This window comes from Heloderma suspectum, chromosome 5 (genome assembly GCF_057233095.1).
Source record: "Heloderma suspectum isolate Gila_16-S chromosome 5, 16-S_ref, whole genome shotgun sequence".
Lineage (NCBI taxonomy): Eukaryota > Metazoa > Chordata > Lepidosauria > Squamata > Helodermatidae > Heloderma > Heloderma suspectum.
The window spans coordinates 131,038,847-131,063,709 of NC_139462.1; the positions used below are offsets into that span (position 1 = coordinate 131,038,847).

Genomic DNA, 24,863 nt, shown 5'->3' on the forward strand with positions numbered 1-24,863 from the left:
GCATTCAACCTACCCCTGCAATGTGCACCAAGGTGCACTTTGCGATTTTTGTAGGTTCTGGCCCATTTCGTCAGATGTATGAAGCTGAACCACTAACAGGCAGGAATATATATATTATTTAAAACGGTGCTTTTAAAAACTGTCTCCAAGTTGCGCAAGATTCCCATCCCTTCTTAGCATTAAATGCCAACCTTGCTCATCACTTTTAACAAATAAGAGATTCTGCACGTTTATTGTGACACAACTGTTCTTTACTGATTAGCAAAAGCAGCAGTGTCCACCACCGTTATATGCCTTGTATAGCAGGAAGAGGCTTTGATTAAGGTAGGCCATAAGGCTGATTCTAGCCTTAGAGTCCATATTTATTTATTTATTTCAATGCTTCAACTTAGGATATGATTTCTTTGCTTTGCAGCTGCCTCTATTCGATGCCGCAGTATTTTTGCCCAGTCTTTGCCTCTCTTCAGGGTGCAGGATCTGGTCTCCCTATTTTTCAACATGTTTATCTCAGCGGACACCACTGGGGAGAGATCAGCTTTAAGAACAGCTTCTTCAAACTTGACGGGGGAGGCAGGAGCCAAGCAGCATCTGGAACTGGGGTAGAAGAAGAGATGTTTACACAGCAAGACTTGAAGGGCTTTGCCACACAAAGGCTTTTTATCCTGCAACTTTAGTGGGGCTTCTGCTTCTTGATTCTTTGCAGGATTAAGATCGGCCCTTTACACGTGCATCCCCCCCCCCTTTATCTGTGAGTTCTATGTGTTTCATTATACAGCATATATTTACCCTGGTTCATAGCGGGAGGAGGGAAAATGCTGGCCTTTTGTTGTCATGAAAAACAAAAGGTTGCAAAGAGAGGAAGGTGCCCTGGAGGATGACGACGTTGTGTATAGGACCCACAAATGTCCATGAGTGACCAATCATGAGCACATGATAAATGCTTCATGTAGAAAGGGCCTAAGGCTGCGATCCTTTGCCCACTCATCTGGGAGGAAGCCTCATTGAAAGAAGTGGGACATTGTATAGGATTGCACTAGAAACGTCTGAGCAGACGTGTATAGGATTGCACTAGAAACGTCTTTGAAATTTAGACAGGAAGCTCCTGAGCGCAAAAATGTTCTCGTCACTATGTTTGTTAGACTTTGTTGCCATTGCAGATGCTACTCTCAATTTGTTAATAAAAATCCATTCCAGAGAGAGCCACAATGAATCCTGCCTTCTTTCCTACTACTACCAAACATTTGTATAGTACTTCCAAGAGTTCAAAGGATTTCACATGCATTATCTAGTTGTAATTCTTACAACAACCCTGTAAGGTAAGTCAATATTATATCTGCTGTATTGCAGATGGAAGGCCCAGGTCTGAGAGAGAGTGGCTTGCCTCAGGGCCCCCAGTGAATTTAGGGCAGAGGCAAGATTTGAACTAGGGACTTTCCAATTCATAGCTCAGTCTCTTAGCTACACCAGCTTATAATGACTGTGTGTGTGTGCGTGTAATCCATAAAACTTTGGAAACACTGGTTTGCCCCCACTTGTTGACGATACATTGTGAAGCTGATATCCTGATGAGCGAACTAGCTCAAAGTGGGCTAGATGAAACAACGATCCGGTGGATCCACAGTTGGCTACAGAATAGGACTCAGAGAGTGCTTATCAATGGGACCTTCTCAAACTGGGGAGAGGTAACGAGTGGGGTACCGCAGGGCTCAGTCCTGGGCCCGGTGCTCTTCAACATTTTTATTAATGACTTGGAGGAGGAGGTGCAGGGAATGCTGATCAAATTTGCAGATGACACAAAATTGGGAGGGATAGCTAATACTTTGGAAGACAGAAACAAAATTCAAAGTGATCTGGATACACTGGAGCGCTGGGCGGAAAACAACAGAATGACATTTAATACGGATCAATGCCAAGTTCTGCACCTAGGAAAAAGAAACCAAATGCACAGTTACAAGATGGGGGATACGTGGCTCAACAACACTACAAGCGAGAAGGATCTTGGAATTGTTGTCGATCACAAGCTGAATATGAGCCAACAATGTGATATAGCTGCAAAAAAGGCCAATGCTCTTTTGGGCTGCATTAATAGAAGCATAGCTTCCAAATCCCAGGAAGTACTAGTTCCCCTCTACTCAGCACTGGTTAGGCCTGATCTGGAGTATTCTGTCCAGTTCTGGGCACCACACTTTAAGAAGGATGCAGACAAGCTGGAGAGGGTTCAGAGGAGGGCAACAAAGATGATCAGGGGACTGGAAACAAAGCCCTATGAAGAGAGACTGAAAAAACTGGGCATGTTTAGCCTTGAGAAGAGAAGACTGAGGGGAGATATGATAGCACTCTTCAAGTACTTGAAAGGTTGTCACAGGGAAGAAGGCCAGCATCTCTTCTCGATCATCCCAGAGTGCAGGACTTGGAATACTGGGCTCAAGTTACAGGAAGCCAGATTCCGGCTGAACATAAGGAAAAACCTCCTGCCTGTTAGAGCAATACGACAATAGAACCAATTACCTAGGGAGGTGGTGGGCTCTCCCACACTGGAAGCCTTCAAGACAAGGCTGGACAGCCACTTGTCAGGGATGCTCTGACTTGGATTCCTGCATTGAGCAGGGGGTTGGACTCAATGGCCTTGTAGGCCCCTTCCAACCCTATTATTCTATGATTCTACGCGTACACTTAAAATATTTTAGCTGTGCACCGAAAGAACAGTAATGTGTCAATACGCCCAGCGCCTTCTTTGTAAAACAAATAGATCCTTTTGGCTGATTCAGAAGGCAAAACAACTCTTTAATTTCTTGTTCTATCTGAACTGCTGCTAAACTGTGTTTCTGAAGGAGGTTGGATCTCGATACAACAGTGAGCAGGAGACCTACAGCACTTGGCACAAAAGGGCCTACTAACTCTCCTATGCACTGTTTGTCTCTAGACAGGGTGGGAAAGAAGCACTTCAAGATGGTGCTGTGCACACCATCTGCTCCTTAGAGCAACGCCCAATGAAACCTGCCTGCTGAGTCCCACTTCAACAACATTTTAGAGGCGTTTCCTCCCCATTGCTGATTAAATCTGTTTTTGGAGATGTTGTAAGCAGCCTTGAGAACTGCTGCTTAGTAGGCAGAGTATAAATACATGGAGGGAGCAATCCCGTGGCCCCTGGTCAGCATCTGAGGGGCCACAGGATAGTTTGGATTCCCCAATCTGAGGACAGAGGAAGGCTCCAACCTCGGAGGGGGAAATTGGAGATCTGACACCCACACACACACACCCTCGCAGCCAGCAAGGAAAGAACCGCGCTGGCTGCTCTCTGAGGTGGGGAACTCAACCCTGGAGAGGGGGAAAGGGGGGCATTTTGGTGGGCAGGGACAGTCGGAGACCAGACAGGCCAGGATATGAGCTTTCCTGAGCCTCTGCCAGCCTCCTTCCCTCCCCCTCTGAAATGCCCCAGCTAGATGGGGAAAAAAGCCTGGCTGGTGAAAAACACAACACTTAAGAGGACGGAGAGACAAATTTTTGGCTCTGTGGCTCCTCTCACCCCGCACAGGATGCTCCCAAGCCTCTGAGTTTGAGGGCTTACAATCACTGAGAGCACAACCCATAGGGGTGCTCCCTAATAAATGACTAAGAGTCACCCAGCATCCTCAGCCCTTGCCTAATCCTGTGTGGCCCCTTCTTCTGTTCAGAGTGTGCTTTGAGCAGCAGCGAGCCCTTGTCCTTGGGCCCCAAACCAGAAACCTCAGGAGCCCCGAATGAGCTACAGCCCAGTGCTGGTGGGGGAAGAGCTTATGTAATCATGTTTACATGTTAAGAACAGTCCTGCTAGATCAGGCCAAGGGCCTATTGAGTCCAGCGTCCCGTTTCCACAGTAGCCAACCACATGCTTATGGGAAACAAGAGATCATGGTAGCACAATCCAGCTCATGTGCCCCAGCACCTGATATTGAAAGGCATGTTGGCCCTCATCCTGGAGGTCGCACATAACCTTCATGACCAATAGTCGTTGACAGACATCTTCAAGGACAGCCTTCCCCAACCTGGTGCCTTCTGGATGTTCTGGACTACAACTCCCAGCATTCCTGACCATTGACCATGCTGGCTGGGGATGATAGGATTGAGGTCCTAAACAGGTTGGGCAAGGCTGCTCCATGAACTTGTCTCATCCCCTTCCAAAGCCAACTACGTTGGTGGCCATCACTAAGGCTCTCTTCACACCTGGCCTTTTATCCCACTACAAATGGGTCCTTGCAATTCCGGATCCTTTCCAGGATTTAGGCTGGCCCTATATAAATATTTACGTAGGCTAAAACGGCGAATTAAAAAGGGACGCAAATAGCGCCCACTACGCTATTTGCGTTCCCCTTTATTTTCGCCGTAATAGTCTAAGTAAATATTTACGTAGACTAAGATGGTGAAAAATATAGAACGCAAATGGTGGCGGCCATAGCTGCCGCCATTTGCGCACACGTTTTTTGTGGGGTTTTTTACCCAGAGCCCTCCGCAGCTGGAAATCTGGCTGCAGACGGCTCTGGCCTGGGCCTGGCCAGCTGCTCCATGGAGCCGCCGCAGAGCACAACCGGCCGTCGAGGATTCTGGGGGGGAGGACCAGATCGCCTCCCCCCCCATCGAGGATTCCAGGGGGGAGGACTGGATCACCTCCCCCCCCCATCGAGGATTCTGGGGGGGACAGAACGACTCCCCCCGCACCATGGACATAATCCGCGGAAAGTTAAGTGACTTTCGTACATCCCTACAATCAGGACACAAGGGGGCTGCTGGATTCTCCCCTCTCTGCTGATCATTCATTCCTGTAACATGATTGATGGCTCTGCCCCCTCCCTCCGCTCCTTCATCCCTCCTGCCTTCCTTCCTCCCCCCTCTCCGCCACTGTTGTTGCTCCTCCCCCTTATTCTGGCTTCCCATTGACTGGCTTGCTTCCCCCCACCCCCAGGCTGCTGTTGCTCTTCCCCCTAATTCTGGCTTCCCAACGACCCTGTAAGGTGGGCAGATGCGCAGGCCCATCTGGCCACCCAAGAGTCCACCTTGTGATCCCATCACACTGCCACAAAGTCAGGCCATGCTGGGCCTTCAGTTTAGTGTACTTGCGATGCTACAGCTAACCCCCTGCATGGTGGCAAGGCATTAACCACCCCCAACCCCTTCTCTTGTCCTTCTCTGTTCTGTGCCTTGTCTGGCATCTTTGGCTCTGTGGTCCGTAGGGAGATTTGAATTGTGTTTAATCCGGTCCACGTTTTCAGGTCCACCCTTCCATTCGCAAAGCCAGGAGCTCTACTTTGAGGGAATGCCTCTTGGAAGCAAATTGACTTTAAGGTTTCTTTCTGATGTGGAGGCAAGGAGAACGCCTTTCCCACCTCCTCATTACTGCCTTATCTAAAACAACTCCATAACAAAGAAGAAGAAGAAGAAGACGATGACGAAGAAACCATTAAAAATGACCATTCCAAGCTCTGCATGATGAATTTATTCAGGGGAGGAGAAAAGGCACTTTTAATACCCACTGAAATCCTGTCAAGCCTTTCTCCTGCATGGCTGAGAAGGGAGACTCCCCCATCCTCCCTGGGAGGAAAAAAGCCCATCAAATTGCTGAGCAAAAGGGAGAAGAAGCAGTCAGTGAAGTCAATGGGAGGGGGAAGTTCCAAGTATTGAAGGAGATGGGAGACCTTAAGACTGCTACTCTAAGTAGACTTACAGTGCACTCTTATGCATGCCTGCTCAGAAGCAAGCCACACAGTTTTCAATGGCACTTTCAATGGAATGAGAGAGAGAAACGGTCACTCCCGGTCAGTGACCTGCCCCTGCCCCCGATTTGTTGTCATGACAATGTTATTCAACACCCCCCCCCCCCACACACACACACACAAAGTGGGACAAAGCGCTAAGGCATAAATACACGGGGAGGAACTGGCGATTTCAATCGCAAGCACAGAAAATGCCGAGTTTCCCCCATACTCAGATAATACGGGAAGAGGGAGGGGAAAATGCGAGACAGCAAGACAGCAGCAGTGTTGTTTAAAGCTCCCACAAAAACCTGTGAGTAAAGAAGAGCGATCACACTAAAAAATCAGCTTGTGAAGGTGGCCTACATCTTATAGGAGTGAATTCCATAGTTAAACTATGTGGTGTGTGAAAAAGTACTTCCTTTTAACTGTCCTGAATCTCTGACCAATCAGCTTCATGGGATGACCCCATTGGGTTCTAGTATTGTCCAAGTTTATAAACCTCTCTCATGTCCCCCACCCCTCTTACTCTCCTTTTTTCTAAACTAAATAGTCCCAGACCTGTAACCTTTCCTCATGCTTCCTGATCATTTTGGTTACCCTTTATACAATTTATGCAATTTTTTTTAAAGTGCAGCAACCAGAATAGTAAGCAATATTCCACGTGTAGTTGCGCTGTTGACTGTATAAAGCATTACGATATTGGGAGTTTAATTCTCAGTCCCTTTCTTGATGATCCCTAACATGGAACTCACCTTTTTTCACAGCTGCAAAACACTGGGCTGATGTTTTCCCATGACTTCCAAGGTCTGTTTCCTGGTCAGTTACCACCAGCTCAGATCCCATCAGTATATATGGGAAGTTAGGATCTTTTGCCCTAACGTACATCACTTTACACTTACTTACATCAAACCACATTTGCTATCTTGTTGCCCATTCACCGAGTTTTGGAGCTCTTTGCAGTCCATTTTTTTCTTTTTACCTTCCTGAATAATTTGGTGTCATCAGCAACCTCACTGTTCCCCACTACCTCCTGATAATTTATGAACAACTTAAAAATCATCAGTACCTAAACAGATACTGGCAGGAACCCACTTTTTTACATCCCTCCATTGTGAGAACTGTCCATTTATTCCGACTATCTGCTTCATCTTATCCTGGGAGTGTTTGGCAGGCCAGAGTATACAATTTCTACCAGATCACCCCTATCCACATGCTTGCTGACATGCTAAAAAACTGCCAAAATGTTAGTGAGACAGGACTTACCTTTACAGAAGCCATGCTGATTCTCCTTCAACAAGACTGGTTCTTCTGTATGTTTGATAATGTTATTTTAAATAAAGCTTTCCACCAATTTTCCTGGAACAGACATTAAGCTAACTGGCCTGTAATTTCCTGGATCCCACTGGATCTCTTTTTAAAAATTGATATTACATTGGCCACTCTCCAATCCTCAGCTATGGAGGCCAATCACAGGGACAAGTTTCAAATGTTTGCATGCAGTTACATCCTGCAAAGAGTGTAATTTTCTATAAAGATCTTCTTACATGCTTGGATGGCGAATGGGATGCTTATAATGGTAGCACACAGCAACAGCTGTATGGGGACACAAGAGGTAGTGGTTCTCCTCCCAGCAGCATCTCATGGTTTGGACAATTTCTTCATCCGAGACTGTGCAAGATTTCAGAACTTCAGAGAGCTGCAATCACATATAGAAATTGAAAGTATCACCCACCCAGCCAATAAATGCCACAGTTGGTTGATTATTTCTCCAAGGAGTTCAGGGCAGTGTGTATAGGTTTCTCTCTTTCATATGACCTTCTCAACAACCCTGTGAGGTAGGTTAGGCAGAGGGAGGGAGGGAGGGAGGGAGGGAGGGAGGGAGATTGGTCCAGGGTCACTGAGTGAAATACATGTGGAGGATTCCCTTGAACTCAGCTTCCTCCAGTCCCAAGTTCAACACTCTTACACCACACTTCAGAATTTGCCATTCATATGCTCCTTGGCTGTCCACCAAACAAGAGTCCCAATTCAATTCAGTTTTGAATTTGTTTGAAGGTCTGTTCAGGCTTGCAAGTTCATCCCTCATTGAAGCCTGACAAAAACTGCAAGGTCTGCGACTGTGGGTGCAACAAAAGTAATTTGTGTGTGTGCCACAGGCAACAATGGCTCTGACATTCTCTCTTAGAACCACTCCCTGTCTCCAGCCTGAAAGATGTAAAAGTGCCCTAAGCTGAAGACACTTTTATACCCATAAAACTGCAGTTCCTAGAATTTCTCAGGGAGAGAGGGTTAAGCCAGTCTCACTCTGTGGTATGCATACATCTGGATGAGATTCCAAGGAATGAATCATGAATCCTGAAGAGGGAGGAAGGGAGGCTCCAAAGAAAGCACATCCAAAAATCCTTGAATGTAGAAGTCAAATCAAAACTAACCTTCTTTTGCAACTCTGATGGGAGCTGAACTTTTTTAGCAGTATGAAATTCTTCCATCAAACTTTTGACCAAATTGCTATCTGAGCCAGACAGTAGCCAAAAGATCCTCTCCATATTGTAAGGTTCCTATAAAAGGAAAAGATGACACACCTGATACACAGTCACTGAGAAATATAGTTAAAAAAAATATGGTAAGCTGTATATCTCTCTACTAAATAATAATATGACATCTTCTAAAGGGAGGCTTAGAAACTTGCACAGAAGCACAGACACTTGCAGCCTGATCCTTACAGTTTTACTTTAAAATAAATGCCACTGGTTTCAATGGAATGGAATTCCAAGTAAGTTCAGATTGCTAGCCTTACAGATGATCACTGGCACACCAATGGGAAAATGTGCTCAATATTCTAATTGAATTAATGTTTCACATTCATACATACATCCTGAGAAAGAATTTTTCAAAATCACCATTCTTATTTAAAATTTACAAATTTGGCTCTATATGCCACTATTATTATTATTATTATTATTATTAAATATTATTAGCTTACAATCTAAAATTCAACAGAAATAACGGAGGAAGGGGAGGAAAATAAAAGCAATGATCAGTAATTATGCTTTTAATTATAATTGCAGTCTAATGATCAAGTATTAAGAAAGGGATTTCAGTGTATGTAAGTGAAACTTTTTAAAAGTTATAAACTGAAACGGAGAGATGTCCAGGTCCTCATCAGAGCCTTCAATAAATGCATTTCTCATAGCACACAGCTGTGGTTCTCTGAAAACACCTTGGTGTGCTCTAGCACAAAGTTGAGGAAGAAGTGTTCCCGTTCTATAGCAATGGGGATGAGGGTAATTCCTTCTCTAGGCTAGTGGCAAAGTGATAGAATTTATTTATTTAAGGCATTTTTACCCTGTGCTTCATTTGAAAAGGCTCCCAGAGTGGCTTACAGAATATCAATTAAACACAAGACAAGTCCCTGCCTGAAGGCTTACATACTAAAAGATATAACACAAATGGAAAAAGGAATGAGGATAGAGGAAAACAAGCAAACTCGGGTACCAATTCATAATGTTACGAAGTTCTTATGAGTACCAGCTTGAATGGAAACTCTTTAGGGAGAGGAGCAAAATAGCGCTGGTCTCTCATCAGAGTAGATGGAGTGGTCCCAGCTTCCCCCCCTCTCTCTGTTCCCCCTGCAGTAGCCTGATGGAATGACAGCTGCTAGGTGACAGTTGAGGGAGGGGGAAGCCAAGTGATGCTGGTCTCCAAGCAGAGCTGCTGGAGTGGCCCATCAGCATGAATCTAAGGGTATCTCTATATTAATGAAAAATCCCACAGCCCCACCAGAGCATTTTGCTTCTGTTTCTATGGCAGTATTAGGATTGGCTCCTTTAGACAACGAACGTGACGTGGAATTGAAAACGCCCTTTCTCAGCAGCCTTGCTGGGGCTTTCTATGTTTTTCAATGAAACAACACCATCCAGTGGTGGAATTATCACAGTACACCGGCACGACACACTGTGGGAATGGTAGTTTTTTTAAAAAATATTCCAGCTTATCTCCAGCCTTTTTTTAAGGCAGGATAACTGTGGAAAACCTCGGGTGACGTCGCGGAGGTTGACGATGTCATGTAAAGGACCCACAAACATCCATGAGAGGCCAATCATGAGCGCACAATAAATGCCTTAGGTAGAAACGGCCCAAGTGACTAAGGCTCAACTAATCCTCAAATTTCTACCTTGCTAAATGGGAGAGAACATGCCCCTCCCATTGACCAGAGGCTTACCTGAATATCCATTGCGGAAGCTAGTGTTGACTTCACAGTCCTGGACAATGAGAAATCACCTTGCTGGATGGCTCTGTGCACAATGTCATTGTCATTTACCACAGCCACCAGCTCAATGGGAAGCCCCATCTTCTGTGAAATACATCCAGCTAGACCAAAGAATAGCAATTCAAAGAATAGCAATTTGGTGGGACAAATTGGCTTACATAAAGCAGAAGAGTCAATGAAACCTCCATTGCAGAACTGTATGACAACATCTGCTTCCAGAGTTCCAGGACACAAATCGTAATTCAGTGGTCCCTTTATTATTGTGGTGCAGCTATGAGGTGCAATGCTCCTTCTGGACAGCAGCAGAACAGAACAGAGCGATGCGCTTCATTGGAGCCAATCTGCCCGTCTCCAAGAAAGCCTCAGCACAGTGCCCAACCGGAAGCCGGTGGAAACACGATCCATTTCAGCATGCGGCCATACAGGGTCAGGACAGTACGCGGAAGGCTGCACACCATGCAGAAAGGCTGCACAGAGGCACAGAAAAGCTGCAGAAAGTTCCCAAGAGATTCAGCATTCACGTTAAGGAAAAATGCATGATTTTAGCCCTTATGGTGGCAAATGTACACTTGAAAGTGCATGGCCAGTGCCTAGTGAAATCTCAGAATCCAGAAAAGCAACCGAATAAGGCTTTCAATGGTCAGGAAATGTCTCTTCAGCGTCCTATATCCAAGTCTGGCCATCTGCCAGTGGAACAGAAACTGCGGGCTGAACCAATCTCTCTGATCGCCACCTGCACGCCTCCAAAATTTGCCAGAGGGTTGGGGGACACCCCCCCACACACACACACACACACACACCAGAACAGATTTGACAGGGACACAGGGGGCTGTGGGGGGAAGGAGAGCAAGGGGAATCCCATTGCATGAGCGGAAGCCCGCTCGTGCAACATTGAGATTTAACCCTAAGGTATCTTGACTATCCCCATGACTAGAAAAACAGAATACATTATGCAGAATGGTACAACGGCAAAATCCTGCAAATCCTGCACTCTGCTCAGCTTGCATAACGTAGTTTTTCTTGTTGTAGAAATTGGCTGTGCCGATCCATCCTGGATCTATGACAATTAACACAGCCAAGTGATGGAAGCTTCAGGAGCCATGACGAACTGTTTGGAATTTTTAGTTAAAAAAAACACAGAAATTGGGCCAGATTGTTCAGGAAAGCTCGGTTCCCACTGAAGCAGCACAATTAAAAATTGTATTTTAGGAGGTGCTTATTTTACAACTCCTCTTGTCTCTAGTGACACAACTTTCAGGCAGGTTCAGCCCACCAATTAAGAGCTTTTCTACATGAACCTAAAATCCTGCACCTTTACTGGGGCTTTTGCTTACAGATTCCTTGAGGGATTAAGATCCACTCCTTTACACAGGTGGATATGTGCTTTGATTCAGGGACTTCCTTTGTCTGCAAGTTTTATATGCTTCATTATACAGCCACTAGATGGCATTGTGGTATAGCAGAACTGCACAAGTGCACACAGCCGATATAGCAGATTAACATTCTTTGCCACATTATGTCCGATCTTTAAAAAAAACAGGCTAAAGGTCAGAAAGCGTGGGAGATGCCCTGGAGGTTGACGATTCACATTATGGTTGCAGTGCAATAAATCTGATTCATCTAGACTCGAGAAAGAATTTCATCTGGACTTTGTTCACTAACCTGTGAAATTTCCTCCACCCCCAGTTGGAACAACAATTTCCACAACTGGCAATGGAATAGCATCCATGGTTGGAGCGCACCGGAAGTATGCATAGAAATAATGAGCAATCTGCACTAGAATCCTGGACCAGTTGATCGAATTCAGGCTCATCAGGTTGTGTCTTCTTGAAAAATCTTCATCTGCAAACAATTCTTTGATTGGCTGATCTATCTCATCACTATTTCCTTCAGCTGGAGAGTGAAGTGGGAAAAGAATGAGCAGGCATGACAGAGGTGTGCCTTACTCTAGTTCTCTGTTGCCAGCCCAAAGGTGAGGAGGGCTGTGAAAAGATCAGCAGTCCTGGCAAAAGGACCCGTCTCAAGTCTTGGTCAGTCAGTCCCCACCTCCTTTTCAAAGTGGATCTGCCTTGTGTGAACTGTTTTCCCAATACCAAGTAGTGTACAAGCTAGCACCTTGGCAGCCATTCTGTGATTTGAGTGTGATTGTGCCCTGCACGTCTATGAAAGAGAATAATTAAGAAACTAGATAACAAGAGGCATCATGTTCCATCTACATGACAATGAGCCTTGAACAAAACCCCAAACTCTTGTTGTTCCCCAGCTCCATGGCATCACCAGTCAAAGGAGCTTCCCCTCTGCTGTCTCCAGTCCCAGGAAGGGTGAAATGATGGGTGAAACTTGGCTGACAGCAAAGACTCAGGAGGTCTGGGAAAGATGCACAGAACAATTACACAGAATCAGAAGCCTGGTGTTCAAATCAATATGTGCCATTCAGCCCCACCACCCGCCGTTTCTTGGCCTGTCTTGCTACCTGAGGGTTGTTAGGTTATAAAACTGCACAGAGAGCAACAGCACCAACTAGCCTTCTTTGCAACAGCAGCTCTGTTAGAGTCGCTTTAGGCTTCCCCAACTTGATGCCCTCCTGATGTGTTGGACTACAGCTCCCAGAATTCCCCAGCCAGCATAACTGACTGAGGGATTCTGGGAGTTGCAGTCCAACACATCTGGAGGACACCAGGTTTGGGAAGGTTGCTCTAGCTTATAGACCTAGCAAATAACAACCCAATGGGCTTCTTTACCCCAGGCTTTTATCCCACACCTTTAGTGGGGCTTCTGCTTTTGTATTCTTTGTGGAATTAAGATTGGCTCCTTTACATATGCTTACACGTGCTTTTTTTCGGAGACTTCCTTAGTCTGAAAGTTCTATATGTTTCACTATACAGCCACTACATGACACTGTGGTATAGTGGAACTGAGCAATTACACACAGCCATTGAAGTGAATTAAAATTTATTGCTGCATTAGCCCAATCTTTAAAAAAACAGGATAAAGGTAAGAAAGAACAGGAGAGGCCCTGGAGGTTGATGACATTGTGTAAAGGACCCAGACTTTATTGAGTGACCAATGATGGGCACACAATAGCCCTATGTCTACTTGGGCATCCGGCCCAAATTATTTTAGAAATGCAACCTGACCAAAAAACCCACCCTTTTCCCATCATGCTTATAACCCAGAACACTCTGCTGCCAAGGGATAAAGGCCTTATTGTGTGAGTTGCTTGGCACTGCAGAATGGGTTAAAGCCAAACTGCATGGATTCAGTGGCAGATAGTAAAAACCTGAAGCATTCTAAATTAAAAGGCCCATCAAATGACTCACTGAGAAACACGTGGACATTTTCTTCCATTACTGTTGTCATCTGTAGTTCTTGTACTTGGCTGCAGAGACCATGTGGCAGCAGAACAATTATGTCCAAATTCTTTTCGCCCCTGACACTTTCAACTGCTGAGCTGCCAGTATCCCTGTTTCAAAAAAATAATTGAAGACTCTTTGCATTTTAAAGACTTAATGGAAGTCTAAAAGATCAGCCCCCTAGATCAGTAGCCTTCAAACTTTTGACTCCTGGGATCCATTTTAACCCGTTTGTTAAAAAGTTTTAGTTTTAAAACTTTTCTTAAAAGTTTAAAAACTTTTAGTTTTTTTAAAGCTACTATTTTAAATTTTAGCTTTATCAGTGTTTTCCTCTTTTACTCCTTTTCCTTCCCTTCCCCTTTGTGTGTCTCTCTCTCTCTCTCTTTCTGTCGGTCGATGTGTTGCCTTTTTTCTCACTGGCCTTCTCCTTCCCTTGTCCTGGCCCTGGCGGTGCTCCACATCTTAGGCTGAAAACCAGGCTTCAGCTCAGCCTCCCCCAACCTGGTGCTCTCCACATGTGTTGGACTACAGCTCCCATCGCCCCATGCAGCATGCTGGGGGTTGTAGTCCAACACATGTGGAGAGCACCAGGTTGGGGGAGGCTGACAGCTCAAGAGAAGTAGCCTGGCCAGTGTGGCCACTTGCTTCACAGACCCTGTTCTGTGGGCAAATCTGTCTTGAGACTCCAGGATGGTCAGTCTGTACAAAACCGTTGTGTGTCATGCCTCCCAAGGACTGCTCCGAGGACGAGGGGCAATGGCAGGCTCCAGACCCGGGGGAAGGGACTAGCACCGAAGCAGCCCGAGCCCCCAAGCCCTCTGTGGAGGAGCCATGCCCAGCTGCAGCCAGACTCTCCAGAGGATTCAGAGGGTGAAGTTCCACTGCCTCCAGCAGAGTGAAGGCGGCTTCATGTAAAAGAGCAATGGAGGCGAGCCTCTGTCCATTTAAGACAGAGAGGCTCCCGGAGGCCAGATTGCCAGCAGCTGCTCCAGGATGCTGTAGTTAAAAGCAAGAAGCAGGAACGGGCAAGGTGCTGGAGAACAACGTTGTTTCCACATGCCGTATCTCGTCAGCCCCGCCTTGACCCCAAACCTGAAACTCAGCCTTGCTCGTGAATCTCTGTGTTTAGGCTTGGGACTGGAAATATGACTTCTCTCTGCCACATTGTCTTGGCTTTGTTTGAACTGGTAAAGTCCCCAGCTCTGGGCGTCCTGCCTCCTTTCCTAGCCTTGGACAGACTTATGTCCCTGCTTACCAGCCAGTGAGTTACTGCCGCCGTTGCTTGCTAGTTGTGGGTCAGCTGGCAAGAACTGACAATGTATGAACAAAAGATGCAGATTAAAGAAGTAAAAGAGTGGCACTGACTTCTTATTCCCTTTCTGCTCTGCCAAAATGGCAGGAGAGGCAGCCCTTGGCAACTATCTTTCTTTGCTTGGCAGCCAACAGCTCTGTACTTGAGCCAAAACAAGTATAACTGAGCTAACCTTGGGCCTTGCAGACCTCTGTGAGTGGCATGTTGGTGGTGAGAAGTCTGTGGCCTGGATCCTCACCTTCTAAGGCTTTATTCACACACTGAGGGAAATTGTGGATGAGAATCTTTCCCCACCCACTGGGAATTCCAAGGATGGCGGGGGGCTGTCTTCCACCAATGCCTTACCTATCCAGCTGTTAACCTAAGAGAGCCCCTAGCGCAGGGCAAGGGGCCATCTCATCAAGAAACTGGTTTCCAGCAGCACCCAGTCAGATGCATCTGGGATACAGGGTGTGAATGTTTGAGGCCTACAGAGGCATAAGGAAAATGGGTCAGGCTTAGAAGCCTGGAGTTTTCTGTTGGGGGGGGGGTAACCCTGAGATGAGTAGTTTCATTTCTCCGGGGAAGTTTCTGTTTCAATTCCTCAGTTAAAATTCATTTCTTCAGCAGTACTGAAGCAGTACTTTCGGTTTTGAGGGAAGAGGGTATACAAAGGAGGGCATGAGGGAGGACAGTATATAAAGAAAGCGAGAGAGCTAGTAAGAGAGAGACAGCCAGAGACTGAAGTGAGAGCAGAGTCTGAAGAGTGAGCAGGAAGAAGCACCCTGGAAAGGTCTAAGTGCAGCTGGGGTAAAGGAACTTGCGTTTTGCAGCTTTTATTTTCTTTTAAGGCCTTTTGTATCACTCAGCATTAGTTGTGATTTGCTTGCTTTAAATTTACCAGTCAACTGTTGTGGTTAACAGCCAGGTGTCTGAAGTGCCAATCACCCCATATCTACAGCCTAAACCCCACGTTACTGGAAAGGGGAAGTCTAAAAGAAGGAGGGTGGGACTCTTAAGGAGGCAAGAGATCCTTAAGGAGTTGCTCAGGGGGTCCAGGTCATGAGGGGAATCTTGACACAGGGCATGAAAACAACAGCAGCCCAAGCTCGTCTATGCCCCCCCCCCCCAGCAACCCTTGTCCATTGGTTCCGTTTAGCTATAATCAGATAACAAGAGCAGTCCTCCGTCAATTTGTCTGTTCCTCTTCTAAAGCCATCTAAGCCAGTGGCCATCACCGCTTCCTGTGGCAGCGAATGCTTATCCACAAAAAGTATTCTGTGTTTGACACGAGTGCTGGTGTCAATGCAGCTATGCAGAGGGCGCATTGTGGGAGGGCAGAGATCCACAATGCTGGGCCAGACTCAGGACCAATCAGAGGGTTACAGAAGACATGAGAGTGGCCAACAGCCGAAGCAAAATTCCGTGTGGCACTTCCTGGCCAGAGACTGGAAGTGACAAGTGCATCTGGAGCAAAGGCACACAGCGTTCTTCAAGCTGAGCCCAAATCTGTACCAGACCATAAGTTGGTTCTAGCTGCAGACGTACCCACTAGAATGGTGACATGCTGCTTCTTTTTCTTCAGAAAGTATTGCAGGAACTGCCCTGTGCAGGACAAGGACAGGTCCTTAAAAGTGTATGTCACACCGTGCCAAAGCTCCAAAACGTTCAATCCGTTCTTTAGTCTCGACAGATGAACAACATCTTTGTGTTTGAACATGCTGAACGCTCTATCAATCAAGTCTGGAAGAAGAGAAGTCAAATGAGATTATTATCAAATGCCACAGACCACCAGGTTTAGATTTCTGGAAAAATCTAGAAATTGACACTATTGGCAAGGATCCCAAGGGACATACGTCAGCAATGGGTGGGGAGGCGATCTGCACGAGGACCAAAGGGTTAAAACTGCCCTCTCCTCATATCCCAGTGCCAGGTCAGATTCCCAGCTCCCAGTAGCTGCTATTTAGTAAATACAAAACAAGCACACAAGGGCCAATCATGTCATTTTTAATTGTCCCTTTGTTGTTTTTGCTATAACAGACTAAGGGCTACATATGACACTAAATGTGTCACTTTAAGTTGTGTTATGGGTTTTTTAAACTGGAAAGAGCAGGCGACACTTGGGGAGAGGGGGATTAGCTTTTCCCCCTCACATCAAAGAACCAATAGATTGGAGTGAATGGGGGCTCTCTCCTGGGGCTAATAGCAGCTTTGTGCAGATTTTTGTTGGGAATGCAACTTGGAAGGAAATACGTACAGCTACCGCCTCCTTGTATGCCTCAGGGTATCTCTACATTATCAATTTCTTGCACACTCGTGATTAGTCACTCATGGAAGTTTGCACGTCCTTTACATGACATCATCAGCTTCTAGGATGTCTCCTGCACATTTCCCCCTTTATCCTGCTTTCAAAAAGATCGAAGATAAGCTAGTAATAAAAGTTAATGGCGCCATATCGGCAGTGTGTAATGCTGCCGTAGCGCTATGAAGTTGCCGAGGAAGGACTTTCCTCAATTCAAACCATGTGCCTGCCATGTAAATGCTTGAGCACATTTTTCGATTGGAGGGAGAAGAGGGTAAAATGCCTCCCTGCAGCGAAGGGAGACAGATCTGATCCCCCACCCCACCAAGCTCAGAATCGACGTCCTCTGTTGATGCAGAGTACCCCATTAAGTTCAATAGGGCTTACTCCCAAGTAAGTGTGCCTAGGATCACAGACTTACAGCACAATCATACATCTGTTCAGAAGTAAGTGCTAGCTTTCCTGGGGGCTGTGAGGAAACAGTACAGCACAAGTTAAGCAACAGAAACAAGACACACACACCGCTCCTTTGCACACATGCCAAGTGGGGAGGGAGGCGCTCCCTCGATTCAAACCATGTGTCTGCTGTGTAAAAGGAGCCCATCCTAATTCCACAAAGAAACAGAAAGCAAAAAGCCTCAGTAAGGATGCAGGGTTGTGCTTAATGTAGAAACACCCTCAGTCTTGATTTTGATGCTGATCCCAAACCCGCTCTGTGTCTGCTGCTTCCAGTAAAACACACACCCAGTCCTGCAACTTCAAGTCACATGTTTAGCACCATGTATAGTTTGACCTATCTTATCTACCCCTCTGGAATTTGTCTTGCATGTTTCAGATTGTGAACTCCTCCTGAGGGCAGGGTCCTGTGTGTTTTGTTTTAATCTCACACTAGCGAAGAGATGCAGCTTTGCACGGGTAGAAATAGCCTTCCGTTTGATACAGCGAAGCCTTTAAGCGAACCTATGCAGCTGTCAGAGTTGGACATGTTGTGCCCGCCCCGTCTGAGTGAAGCCCACTGGCATCTCTGCCATGGTGTATTTATTTATTACTATTATTTATTTATTATATTTCTATACCACCCATTAGTCGAAGCTCTCTTGGGGGTTTGCAAGACAAAGGGAGGGGTCTATCCATTCCATTCCCCTGAGGAGGGCTGTCCCACAGCAGTTGGGAGGGGGAGCCATATAACTCTGTCCCTTGGACTACTAATCTCCCCTGGCTTCAAACTGTATGGACTGCACAGCCATGTGCTGGTTGGGAGCTCTGCCACCCAGTAACTGAAGATGGTACTGCAAGTTTCAAACACAGAGAACCATTTAAATTAATTACAATTGATTAATGCATTTTAAAAACCAAATGACCATGAAGTGCACACCCCTATGGTCCCCTTAGTATGAATACCAAGTTTCAGGTGTCTAGGCTTCATGGTCTTGGTGCTATGGTGCTGACATACAGACACATACCCCCTTCTATTATTATAGATTACTTCGTAAAGCACAATGCACACTGATGGTGTTATATAAATAATAACAAGTTGTCAATGTGTTAACCACTTTTGTAAGTCACCAGAAAGTAAGTCACATTATATTGAAGTGATTGAAGAAGATTGTCAACAGATTAAATCTAAAATACTGTCACAATTTTGAAGACTCCCTCATCTCGATAATTATCTGGATTTACTTTACCTCCCAATTCTGCTTTTGGAATGAGTTCAGGCGAGATGAAAATAGAGCACAATTGTTTCACCAGTTCTGGATAGGAGAAGGTGCTCCATGTTCGAAGGGTGGCGTAGTCCAGGACCGGCAGCATCTGAGGCATGAGGAGGCCGCCATCTCTCGCATACCCAGAAAACAGAGCACCTTCAAAATCAACGATTCCCGCTCCTCCTCGGCTGCTGATGTACTTCATGTTTTTGTTCCTGGTTCCAGCAACATACACAGTAATTGCACTAGATTATCTTCAGGCCGGAGAACCTGAAAAATATTAGTATATCTCATGACAGACAGGAGTCTTTGTCCTATAAAATGACAGGCATATCTAGCAAGCGGGGGACGGGGGGATGGGACAGATTTTCAGAAGTAAGTGCTAGCTTTCCCAGGGGCTGTGAGAACAGTACAGCACAAGTTAAGCAACAGAAACAAGACACACACACACACACCGCTCCTTTGCACACATGCCAAGTGGGGAGGGAGGCGCTCCCTCGATTCAAACCATGTGTCTGCTGTGTAAAAGGAGCCCATCCTAATTCCACAAAGAAACAGAAAGCAAAAAGCCCCAGTAAGGATGCAGGGGTTGTGCTTAATGTAGAGACACCCTCAGTCTTGATTTTGATGCTGATCCCAAACCCGCTCCGTGTCTGCTGCTTCCAGTAAAACACACACCCAGTCCTGCAACTTCAAGTCACATGTTTAGCACCATGTATAGTTTGACTTATCTTATCTACCTCTCTTCAGCAAACTCGAGAAAAAGAATTAATTCAAGCTTGAGGAAAGGATTTCCATAATATTGGATGAAAATTCCCAGTGGCAATTATCCTATGCTGCTGTCTTTCCCACCTTTTCATTAAGGTGCATAGCCATTTCTTCTGCTTATAATGCCAAAACATCAGAATGTTGATTCCCAGAGGTTACTCACAAAGTGCCAGAACAGCACCGGTTTGAGCTGGAGGTTGCAGCTGCTCTCGGGGAATGAGATTTCATGTTGTCACCAACAGCAGAAGTGCACAACTGCTCATTGAGAAGGCATGATGGATATTGGAGGGAAACCTCTCCTTTGGTCTTGCTTGGCATCAGCGTTGGTTTCCGGGTCATCTTTACTTATTTGCACACTGTTCTAAGATGCGCAACTGCTTATGAGGCAGAAGACAATTGCCAGATGATATTTAAGTGCTGCCTTTCCATCAAAGTGGTCAAGGTGATTTGCAGTTTAAAATAATGGCTTACCAATCTAACAAGCTTGACACAAGAGGAAACTGGAATGGGGACAGAAGAGGAAAATAAGCAAATTCATTACCCAATACTGGGAGAGGCCAAACGTCAGCTGGTCTGGGTGAACAGGTGGAGTGGGCCTCCCAAAGTGGACTATTGAGAAGCACAGAGCTTTGGTCAGACAAATACAGTTACGGGGCCACACCAAATTCTGTACCCCCAAAACATGCTATGTTCTGTATAAATTATGTGTGAACAATTTATCCAATTCTGCACACATTATTCTTCAATTTGTATTATTTTACATAATTTATTCTGCTTCTGCTAGTCACGGGGAGGGACAAGAAGCTATCCAGGGCATTACTCCAACCCTCTGACCCCTGGAAAACTTATTCAGCATTTCCTTTGGCTTGTGAGTTTCATCAGGCATTAACCTCATTTGCATGTCATGGCAGCAAATCATTTTTGCAGGGGATGTGCGGAGCACATGAGCCATTTCCAGTTTGAAAAACAACCTATGTATGTTCGTAGGTCATTGCATGACATGCAGGCCCAGACCCTCTGGGTTGTTTATGGGTTAAACAACCCAAAGTTAACCTAAAAACAAATCATAGGTTAACTCTGGGTTGTTTAACCCATAAAGAACCCAGAGTGTCCAGGTTCGCACATCATGCAACAGGCTACAAACAGGGTGTTTGTAGGTTGTTTATGCAAAGCAGAAGTGTCTCATGTCCCAGCAAATTGTGGATTAATTAACCCATGATTTGCTGCTGTGCCATTTGAACAGGCCCATTGTCTGCACACTGTCAAGCATATCTCTGTAACCATAAGGGTTAGAAAGCTGAATTGTGCTGCTTTTCTGCATAATTGGAGCCTACACCCAGCCATGGCCTTGGAGTGTTCAAGCTGACAGCAGTGGCATCTGCCACATTCACATCTGGTGGCCTGACCTAGGACAAGCAGTCCTTTTAAGATCAGTTGTAGTTAAGAGTTTCATGGATCACTGCCTTGTTGTGGCGAAGGGGTTTGCGTAACTCAGTGAAGTCATACGCTATGCGATGCAGGGCCACCCAAGACAGACAGGCCATGGTGGAGAGTTCTGACAAAATGTGGTCCACTGGAGAAGGAAATGGCAACCTACTCCAGTATCCTTGCCAAGAAAACCCCATGGAACGTATCACAAGGCTAAAAGATATGACGTCGGAAGATGAGCCCCTCAGGTCGGAAGGTGTCCAACATACTACTGGGGAAAAGCAGAGGGAATTTCCAAGTAGCTCCAGAAAGAGTGAAGCGGCGGGGCTAAAGCCGAAAGGACACTCAGCGGTGGATGTGTCTGGTGGTGAAAAGAAAGTCCGATGCTGTAAAGAACAATATTGTTTAGGAACCTGGAATGTCAGATCAATGAATCAAGGTAAGCTGGAGGTGGTCAAACAGGAGGTGGCATCTTGGGAATCAGTGAACTAAAATGGACAAGCATAGGCAAATTTAATTCAGGTGACCATTATATCTACTACTGTGGGCAAGAAACCCTTAGAGGAAATGGAGTAGCACTTATAGTCAACAAAAGCGTGGGAAAAGCAGTACTGGGGTACAATCTCAAAAACGATAGAATGATCTCAGTACAAATCCAAGGCAAACCATTCAACATCACAGTAATTCAAGTCTATGCCCCAACCACTGATGCTGAAGAAGCTGAGGTTGATCGGTTCTATGAAAGCCTACAACAACTTCTAGAACTAACACCAAAAAAAGATGTCCTCTTCATCATAGGGGATTGGAATGCTAAAGCAGGAAGTCAAGAAATCACTGGGATAACAGGCAAGGATGGCCTTGGTGTACAAAATGAAGCAGGACAAAGGCTAATAGAGTTAATGCTCAAAATCCTACTAGCTAGGCTTCAGCAGCATGTGAACCGAGAACTACCGGAAGTACAAGCTGGGTTTCGAAGACACAAAGGAACTAGAGATCAAATCGCCAACATTCGCTGTATCATGGAGAAAGCAAGAGAATTCCAGAAGAACGTCTATTTCTGCTTCATTTACTACGCTAAAGCCTTTGATTGTGTGGATCACAACAAACTCTGGCAAATTCTTAAAGAGATGGGAGTACCAGACCACCTTACCTGTCTCCTGAGAAACCTGTACGAGGGTCAAGAAGCAACAGGAAGAACCAGACATGGAACAAGCGATTGGTTCCAAATTGGGAAAGGAGTATGACAAGGCTGTATATTGTCGCCCTGCTTATTTAATTTATATGCAGAGTACATCATGAAAAATGCCGGGCTGGATGAATCACAGGTCGGAATTAAGATTGCCGGGAGAATTATCAACAACCTCAGACATGCAGACAATACCACCTTAATGGCAGAAAGCGAAGAGAATCTAAAGAGCCTCTTGTCGAGGGTGAAAGCGGAGAGTGCAAAAGCTGGTTTGAACCGCAACATTAAAAAAATGAAGATCATGGCATCTGGCCCCATCACTTCCTGGCATATAGAAGGGGAAGAAATGGAAGCAGTGACAGATTTTATTTTCTTGGGCTCCAAGATCACCACAGACGGTGACTGTAGCCATGAAATTACAAGTCGCTTGCTCCTTGGGAGGACAGCTATGGCAAACCTAGACAGCACAGTAAGAAGCAGAGACATCACTTTGCCGACAAAGGTTCATAGAATCAAAGCTATGGTTTTCCCCGTAGTAACGTATGGCTGTGAGAGCTGAACTATAAGGAAAACTGAGCGCCGAAGAATTGATGCGTTCAAACCGTGGTGCTGGAGAAGTCTCTTACGAGTCCCCTGGACTGCAAGGAGGTCAAATTAGTCAGTCGTAAAGGAAATCAACCCTGAGTGCTCATTGGAAGGACAGATACTGAAGCTGAAGCTCAAATATTTTGGCCACCTAATGCGAAGAGAAAACTCCCTGGAAAAGACCCTGATGCTGGGTAAGACTCAAGGCAAAAGGAGAAGGGGACGGCAGAGGATGAGATGGCTAGATAGCATCACTGATGCAATGAATATGAACTTGAGCACACCCCGGGAGAGAGCGGAGGACAGTAAGGCCTGGCGTGCTATGGTCCATGGGGTCCCGAAGAGTCGGACACGACTTAACGACTGAACAACAAAGTGGCAAGTAGCGTTCATTAGGTCCATACTTCTCTTTTCTGTGACACCATTTCATAAAGTTTTCAACAGAAAATGTTCATACAACTGTGCCTGCTATGTAATGGAACTTAAAAGAACACTAGCTCCAGGTTAAAGTTCCTGCTCTCCAATGTTGAAGCACATCTAGTCTGTTCAAGAAGAATGGAAAGAAGAAGAAAAGTTGAAAAGCAGTGAACAGAAATTCTTGCTTCAACAGTGGTCTGGGGTGTTCCTGGATGAGGTTTATGTCATGCCATTATCCAGCCTGATTCATGGAATTTTACCAGGGTGGTGGTGGTCCAGAAGACATTGTCTTCCACTCGTAACCCTTCCGTACTTCCCACAGGTTCTTCTGTCTTTTTTCTTACCACATAAAGTCCATTGAGGAGAAAAAGCTGGAATAGCTGAACAATGCTTTGTAATTGTTAGGGCTAAGAACCCTTCATCTGGAAGCACTCCTGATGTTTGGCTGCTTTGGTGCTGCTGATTGTACTGTTTAGTTGTTGTTTTATTTTAATTTTTATTGAATTTGATTTGACATTAATCTGGTTTGAGTCTTTGTTTAAAGCAAAAAGTGAGGCACAAGTGTTGTCGTTGGGAAGTCTGCTGTTCAGCCGTGCATGTGTGTGTTCTGGTTTTGAACCAGTGGGCAGTGGAGGTGGGTGGCTCTGGTGTCAGTGGGGTGATGAATCTGCTCCAGGTTTCAGTCAGAACTCTAAAGGAGCTCTCCAAGGTGGACCTTGGAGAGCTCCTTTAGACTGGTTCTGACTGAAAACCAGAGCGGATTCACCACCCCACTGACATTGGAGCCCCCAGCCTCCGCTGCCAATGGGCACCAACGTCAGTGCTTAGTAATTCCTAGAAACACCTCTGATCTGAAAACCCTTCCCAAATTCATGAAGATTCTGAGTCCTCAACACTACTCAGTAGTGGTGGTGACAACATAAATACACTCTGCACGTGATCAGGAGCATTCTTATCCTGGCATACTTCATACCAAGGCTGAAAAGAGATATCAAACCCGAGCCCTGGTGAGGCACAAATTGCACCCCAGGCAAGTACAGTGCACGAATACTCTTTCATGGATTTATTTATTACATTTATATCCCGCCTTTTTTCCTCTTCAAGGAACCCAAGGCAGTGGACATAATCCTCCTCCTCTCCATTTTATCCTCATAACAACAACCCTGCGAGGTGGGTTGGGCGGAGAGTCTGCAACTGGCCCGAAGTCACCCGGGGAGCTTCCATGGCCGAGTGGGGACTAGAACCTGGATCTCCCGACTCCCAGTCCAGCACTCTCGCCACTACGCCACATTGGCTCTTTCCAACCCCTCGGTTTTCAAATGAAGACACGCAACAGGTCACTGCGCGCACACGACACAAAGCGGGGCCCAATGTCGTCGAGCTGCTCGCGCTGCCACGGTCCTTCGGGTCAAGCTCCCCCAACGCGCTCTTCCGCTCCCCGCCGGTGTCCGCGGTTACCGGCTCCCCCGACCCCCGCTGGCGGGGACTTACCCCGGCCTCCGCGGGGCGTGCGAGCGTGACCTTCGAAGCTGGGTCGGGGTCCGGGCCCCCTGCAACCGTGAGAACAGCTGATTGGCCGGCTGGCCAGCAGAGATCCCGCCCACTGATCCCGCCGTGAAGGGCAATGAGAGAAACTGTAGAGGCAGGAAACGTTTGCATCCTTCGCACAGCTACATTTGGGGTTCTCGATTGAAACCTCGGATAGGAGGAGTTGTGCGCTAAAACTCCACTCCCAGTGGAGGCTGGTGGCTCCGGTTTCGGGGGGGCTGCAGATCCGTTCTGAGTTTCAGCCAGAACTCTAAAGGAGCTCTCCGAGGTGCTGGAACCACTT

General features: G+C 46.1%; 1 protein-coding gene across 1 annotated transcript; it reads right to left on the reverse strand.

Moving 5' to 3' along the window:
• Positions 1–207: 207 nt before the first annotated feature.
• On the reverse strand, positions 208–24,634 carry THNSL2 (threonine synthase like 2). The gene is made up of 10 exons (XM_084860377.1): positions 24,524–24,634; positions 18,631–18,918; positions 16,188–16,386; positions 14,007–14,012; positions 13,320–13,462; positions 11,662–11,892; positions 9,952–10,100; positions 8,162–8,287; positions 7,274–7,425; positions 208–594 (listed from the first exon to the last, which is right to left on the reverse strand). The coding sequence occupies exons 2-10, from the start codon at positions 18,851–18,853 to the stop codon at positions 384–386; spliced, it is 1,440 nt and encodes a 479-aa protein (XP_084716503.1). The 5' UTR covers positions 18,854–18,918; positions 24,524–24,634; the 3' UTR covers positions 208–383.
• Between the last annotated feature and the right edge of the window lie 229 nt (positions 24,635–24,863).

What these genes read in the sequence shown, in the direction of transcription:
- THNSL2 (XM_084860377.1), bottom strand. Translation starts at nt 18,853, where the DNA reads ATGAAGTACATCAGCAGCCGAGGAGGAGCGGGAATCGTTGATTTTGAA. An exon ending in TCCAAAAGCAGAATTGGGAG is followed by an intron (nt 16,387 to 18,630) that starts GTAAAGTAAATC and finishes CTCTTCTTCCAG; the next exon opens with ACTTGATTGATAGAGCGTTC. An exon ending in CTTCCGCAATGGATATTCAG is followed by an intron (nt 8,288 to 9,951) that starts GTAAGCCTCTGG and finishes TTCCTTTTATAG; the next exon opens with GAACCTTACAATATGGAGAG.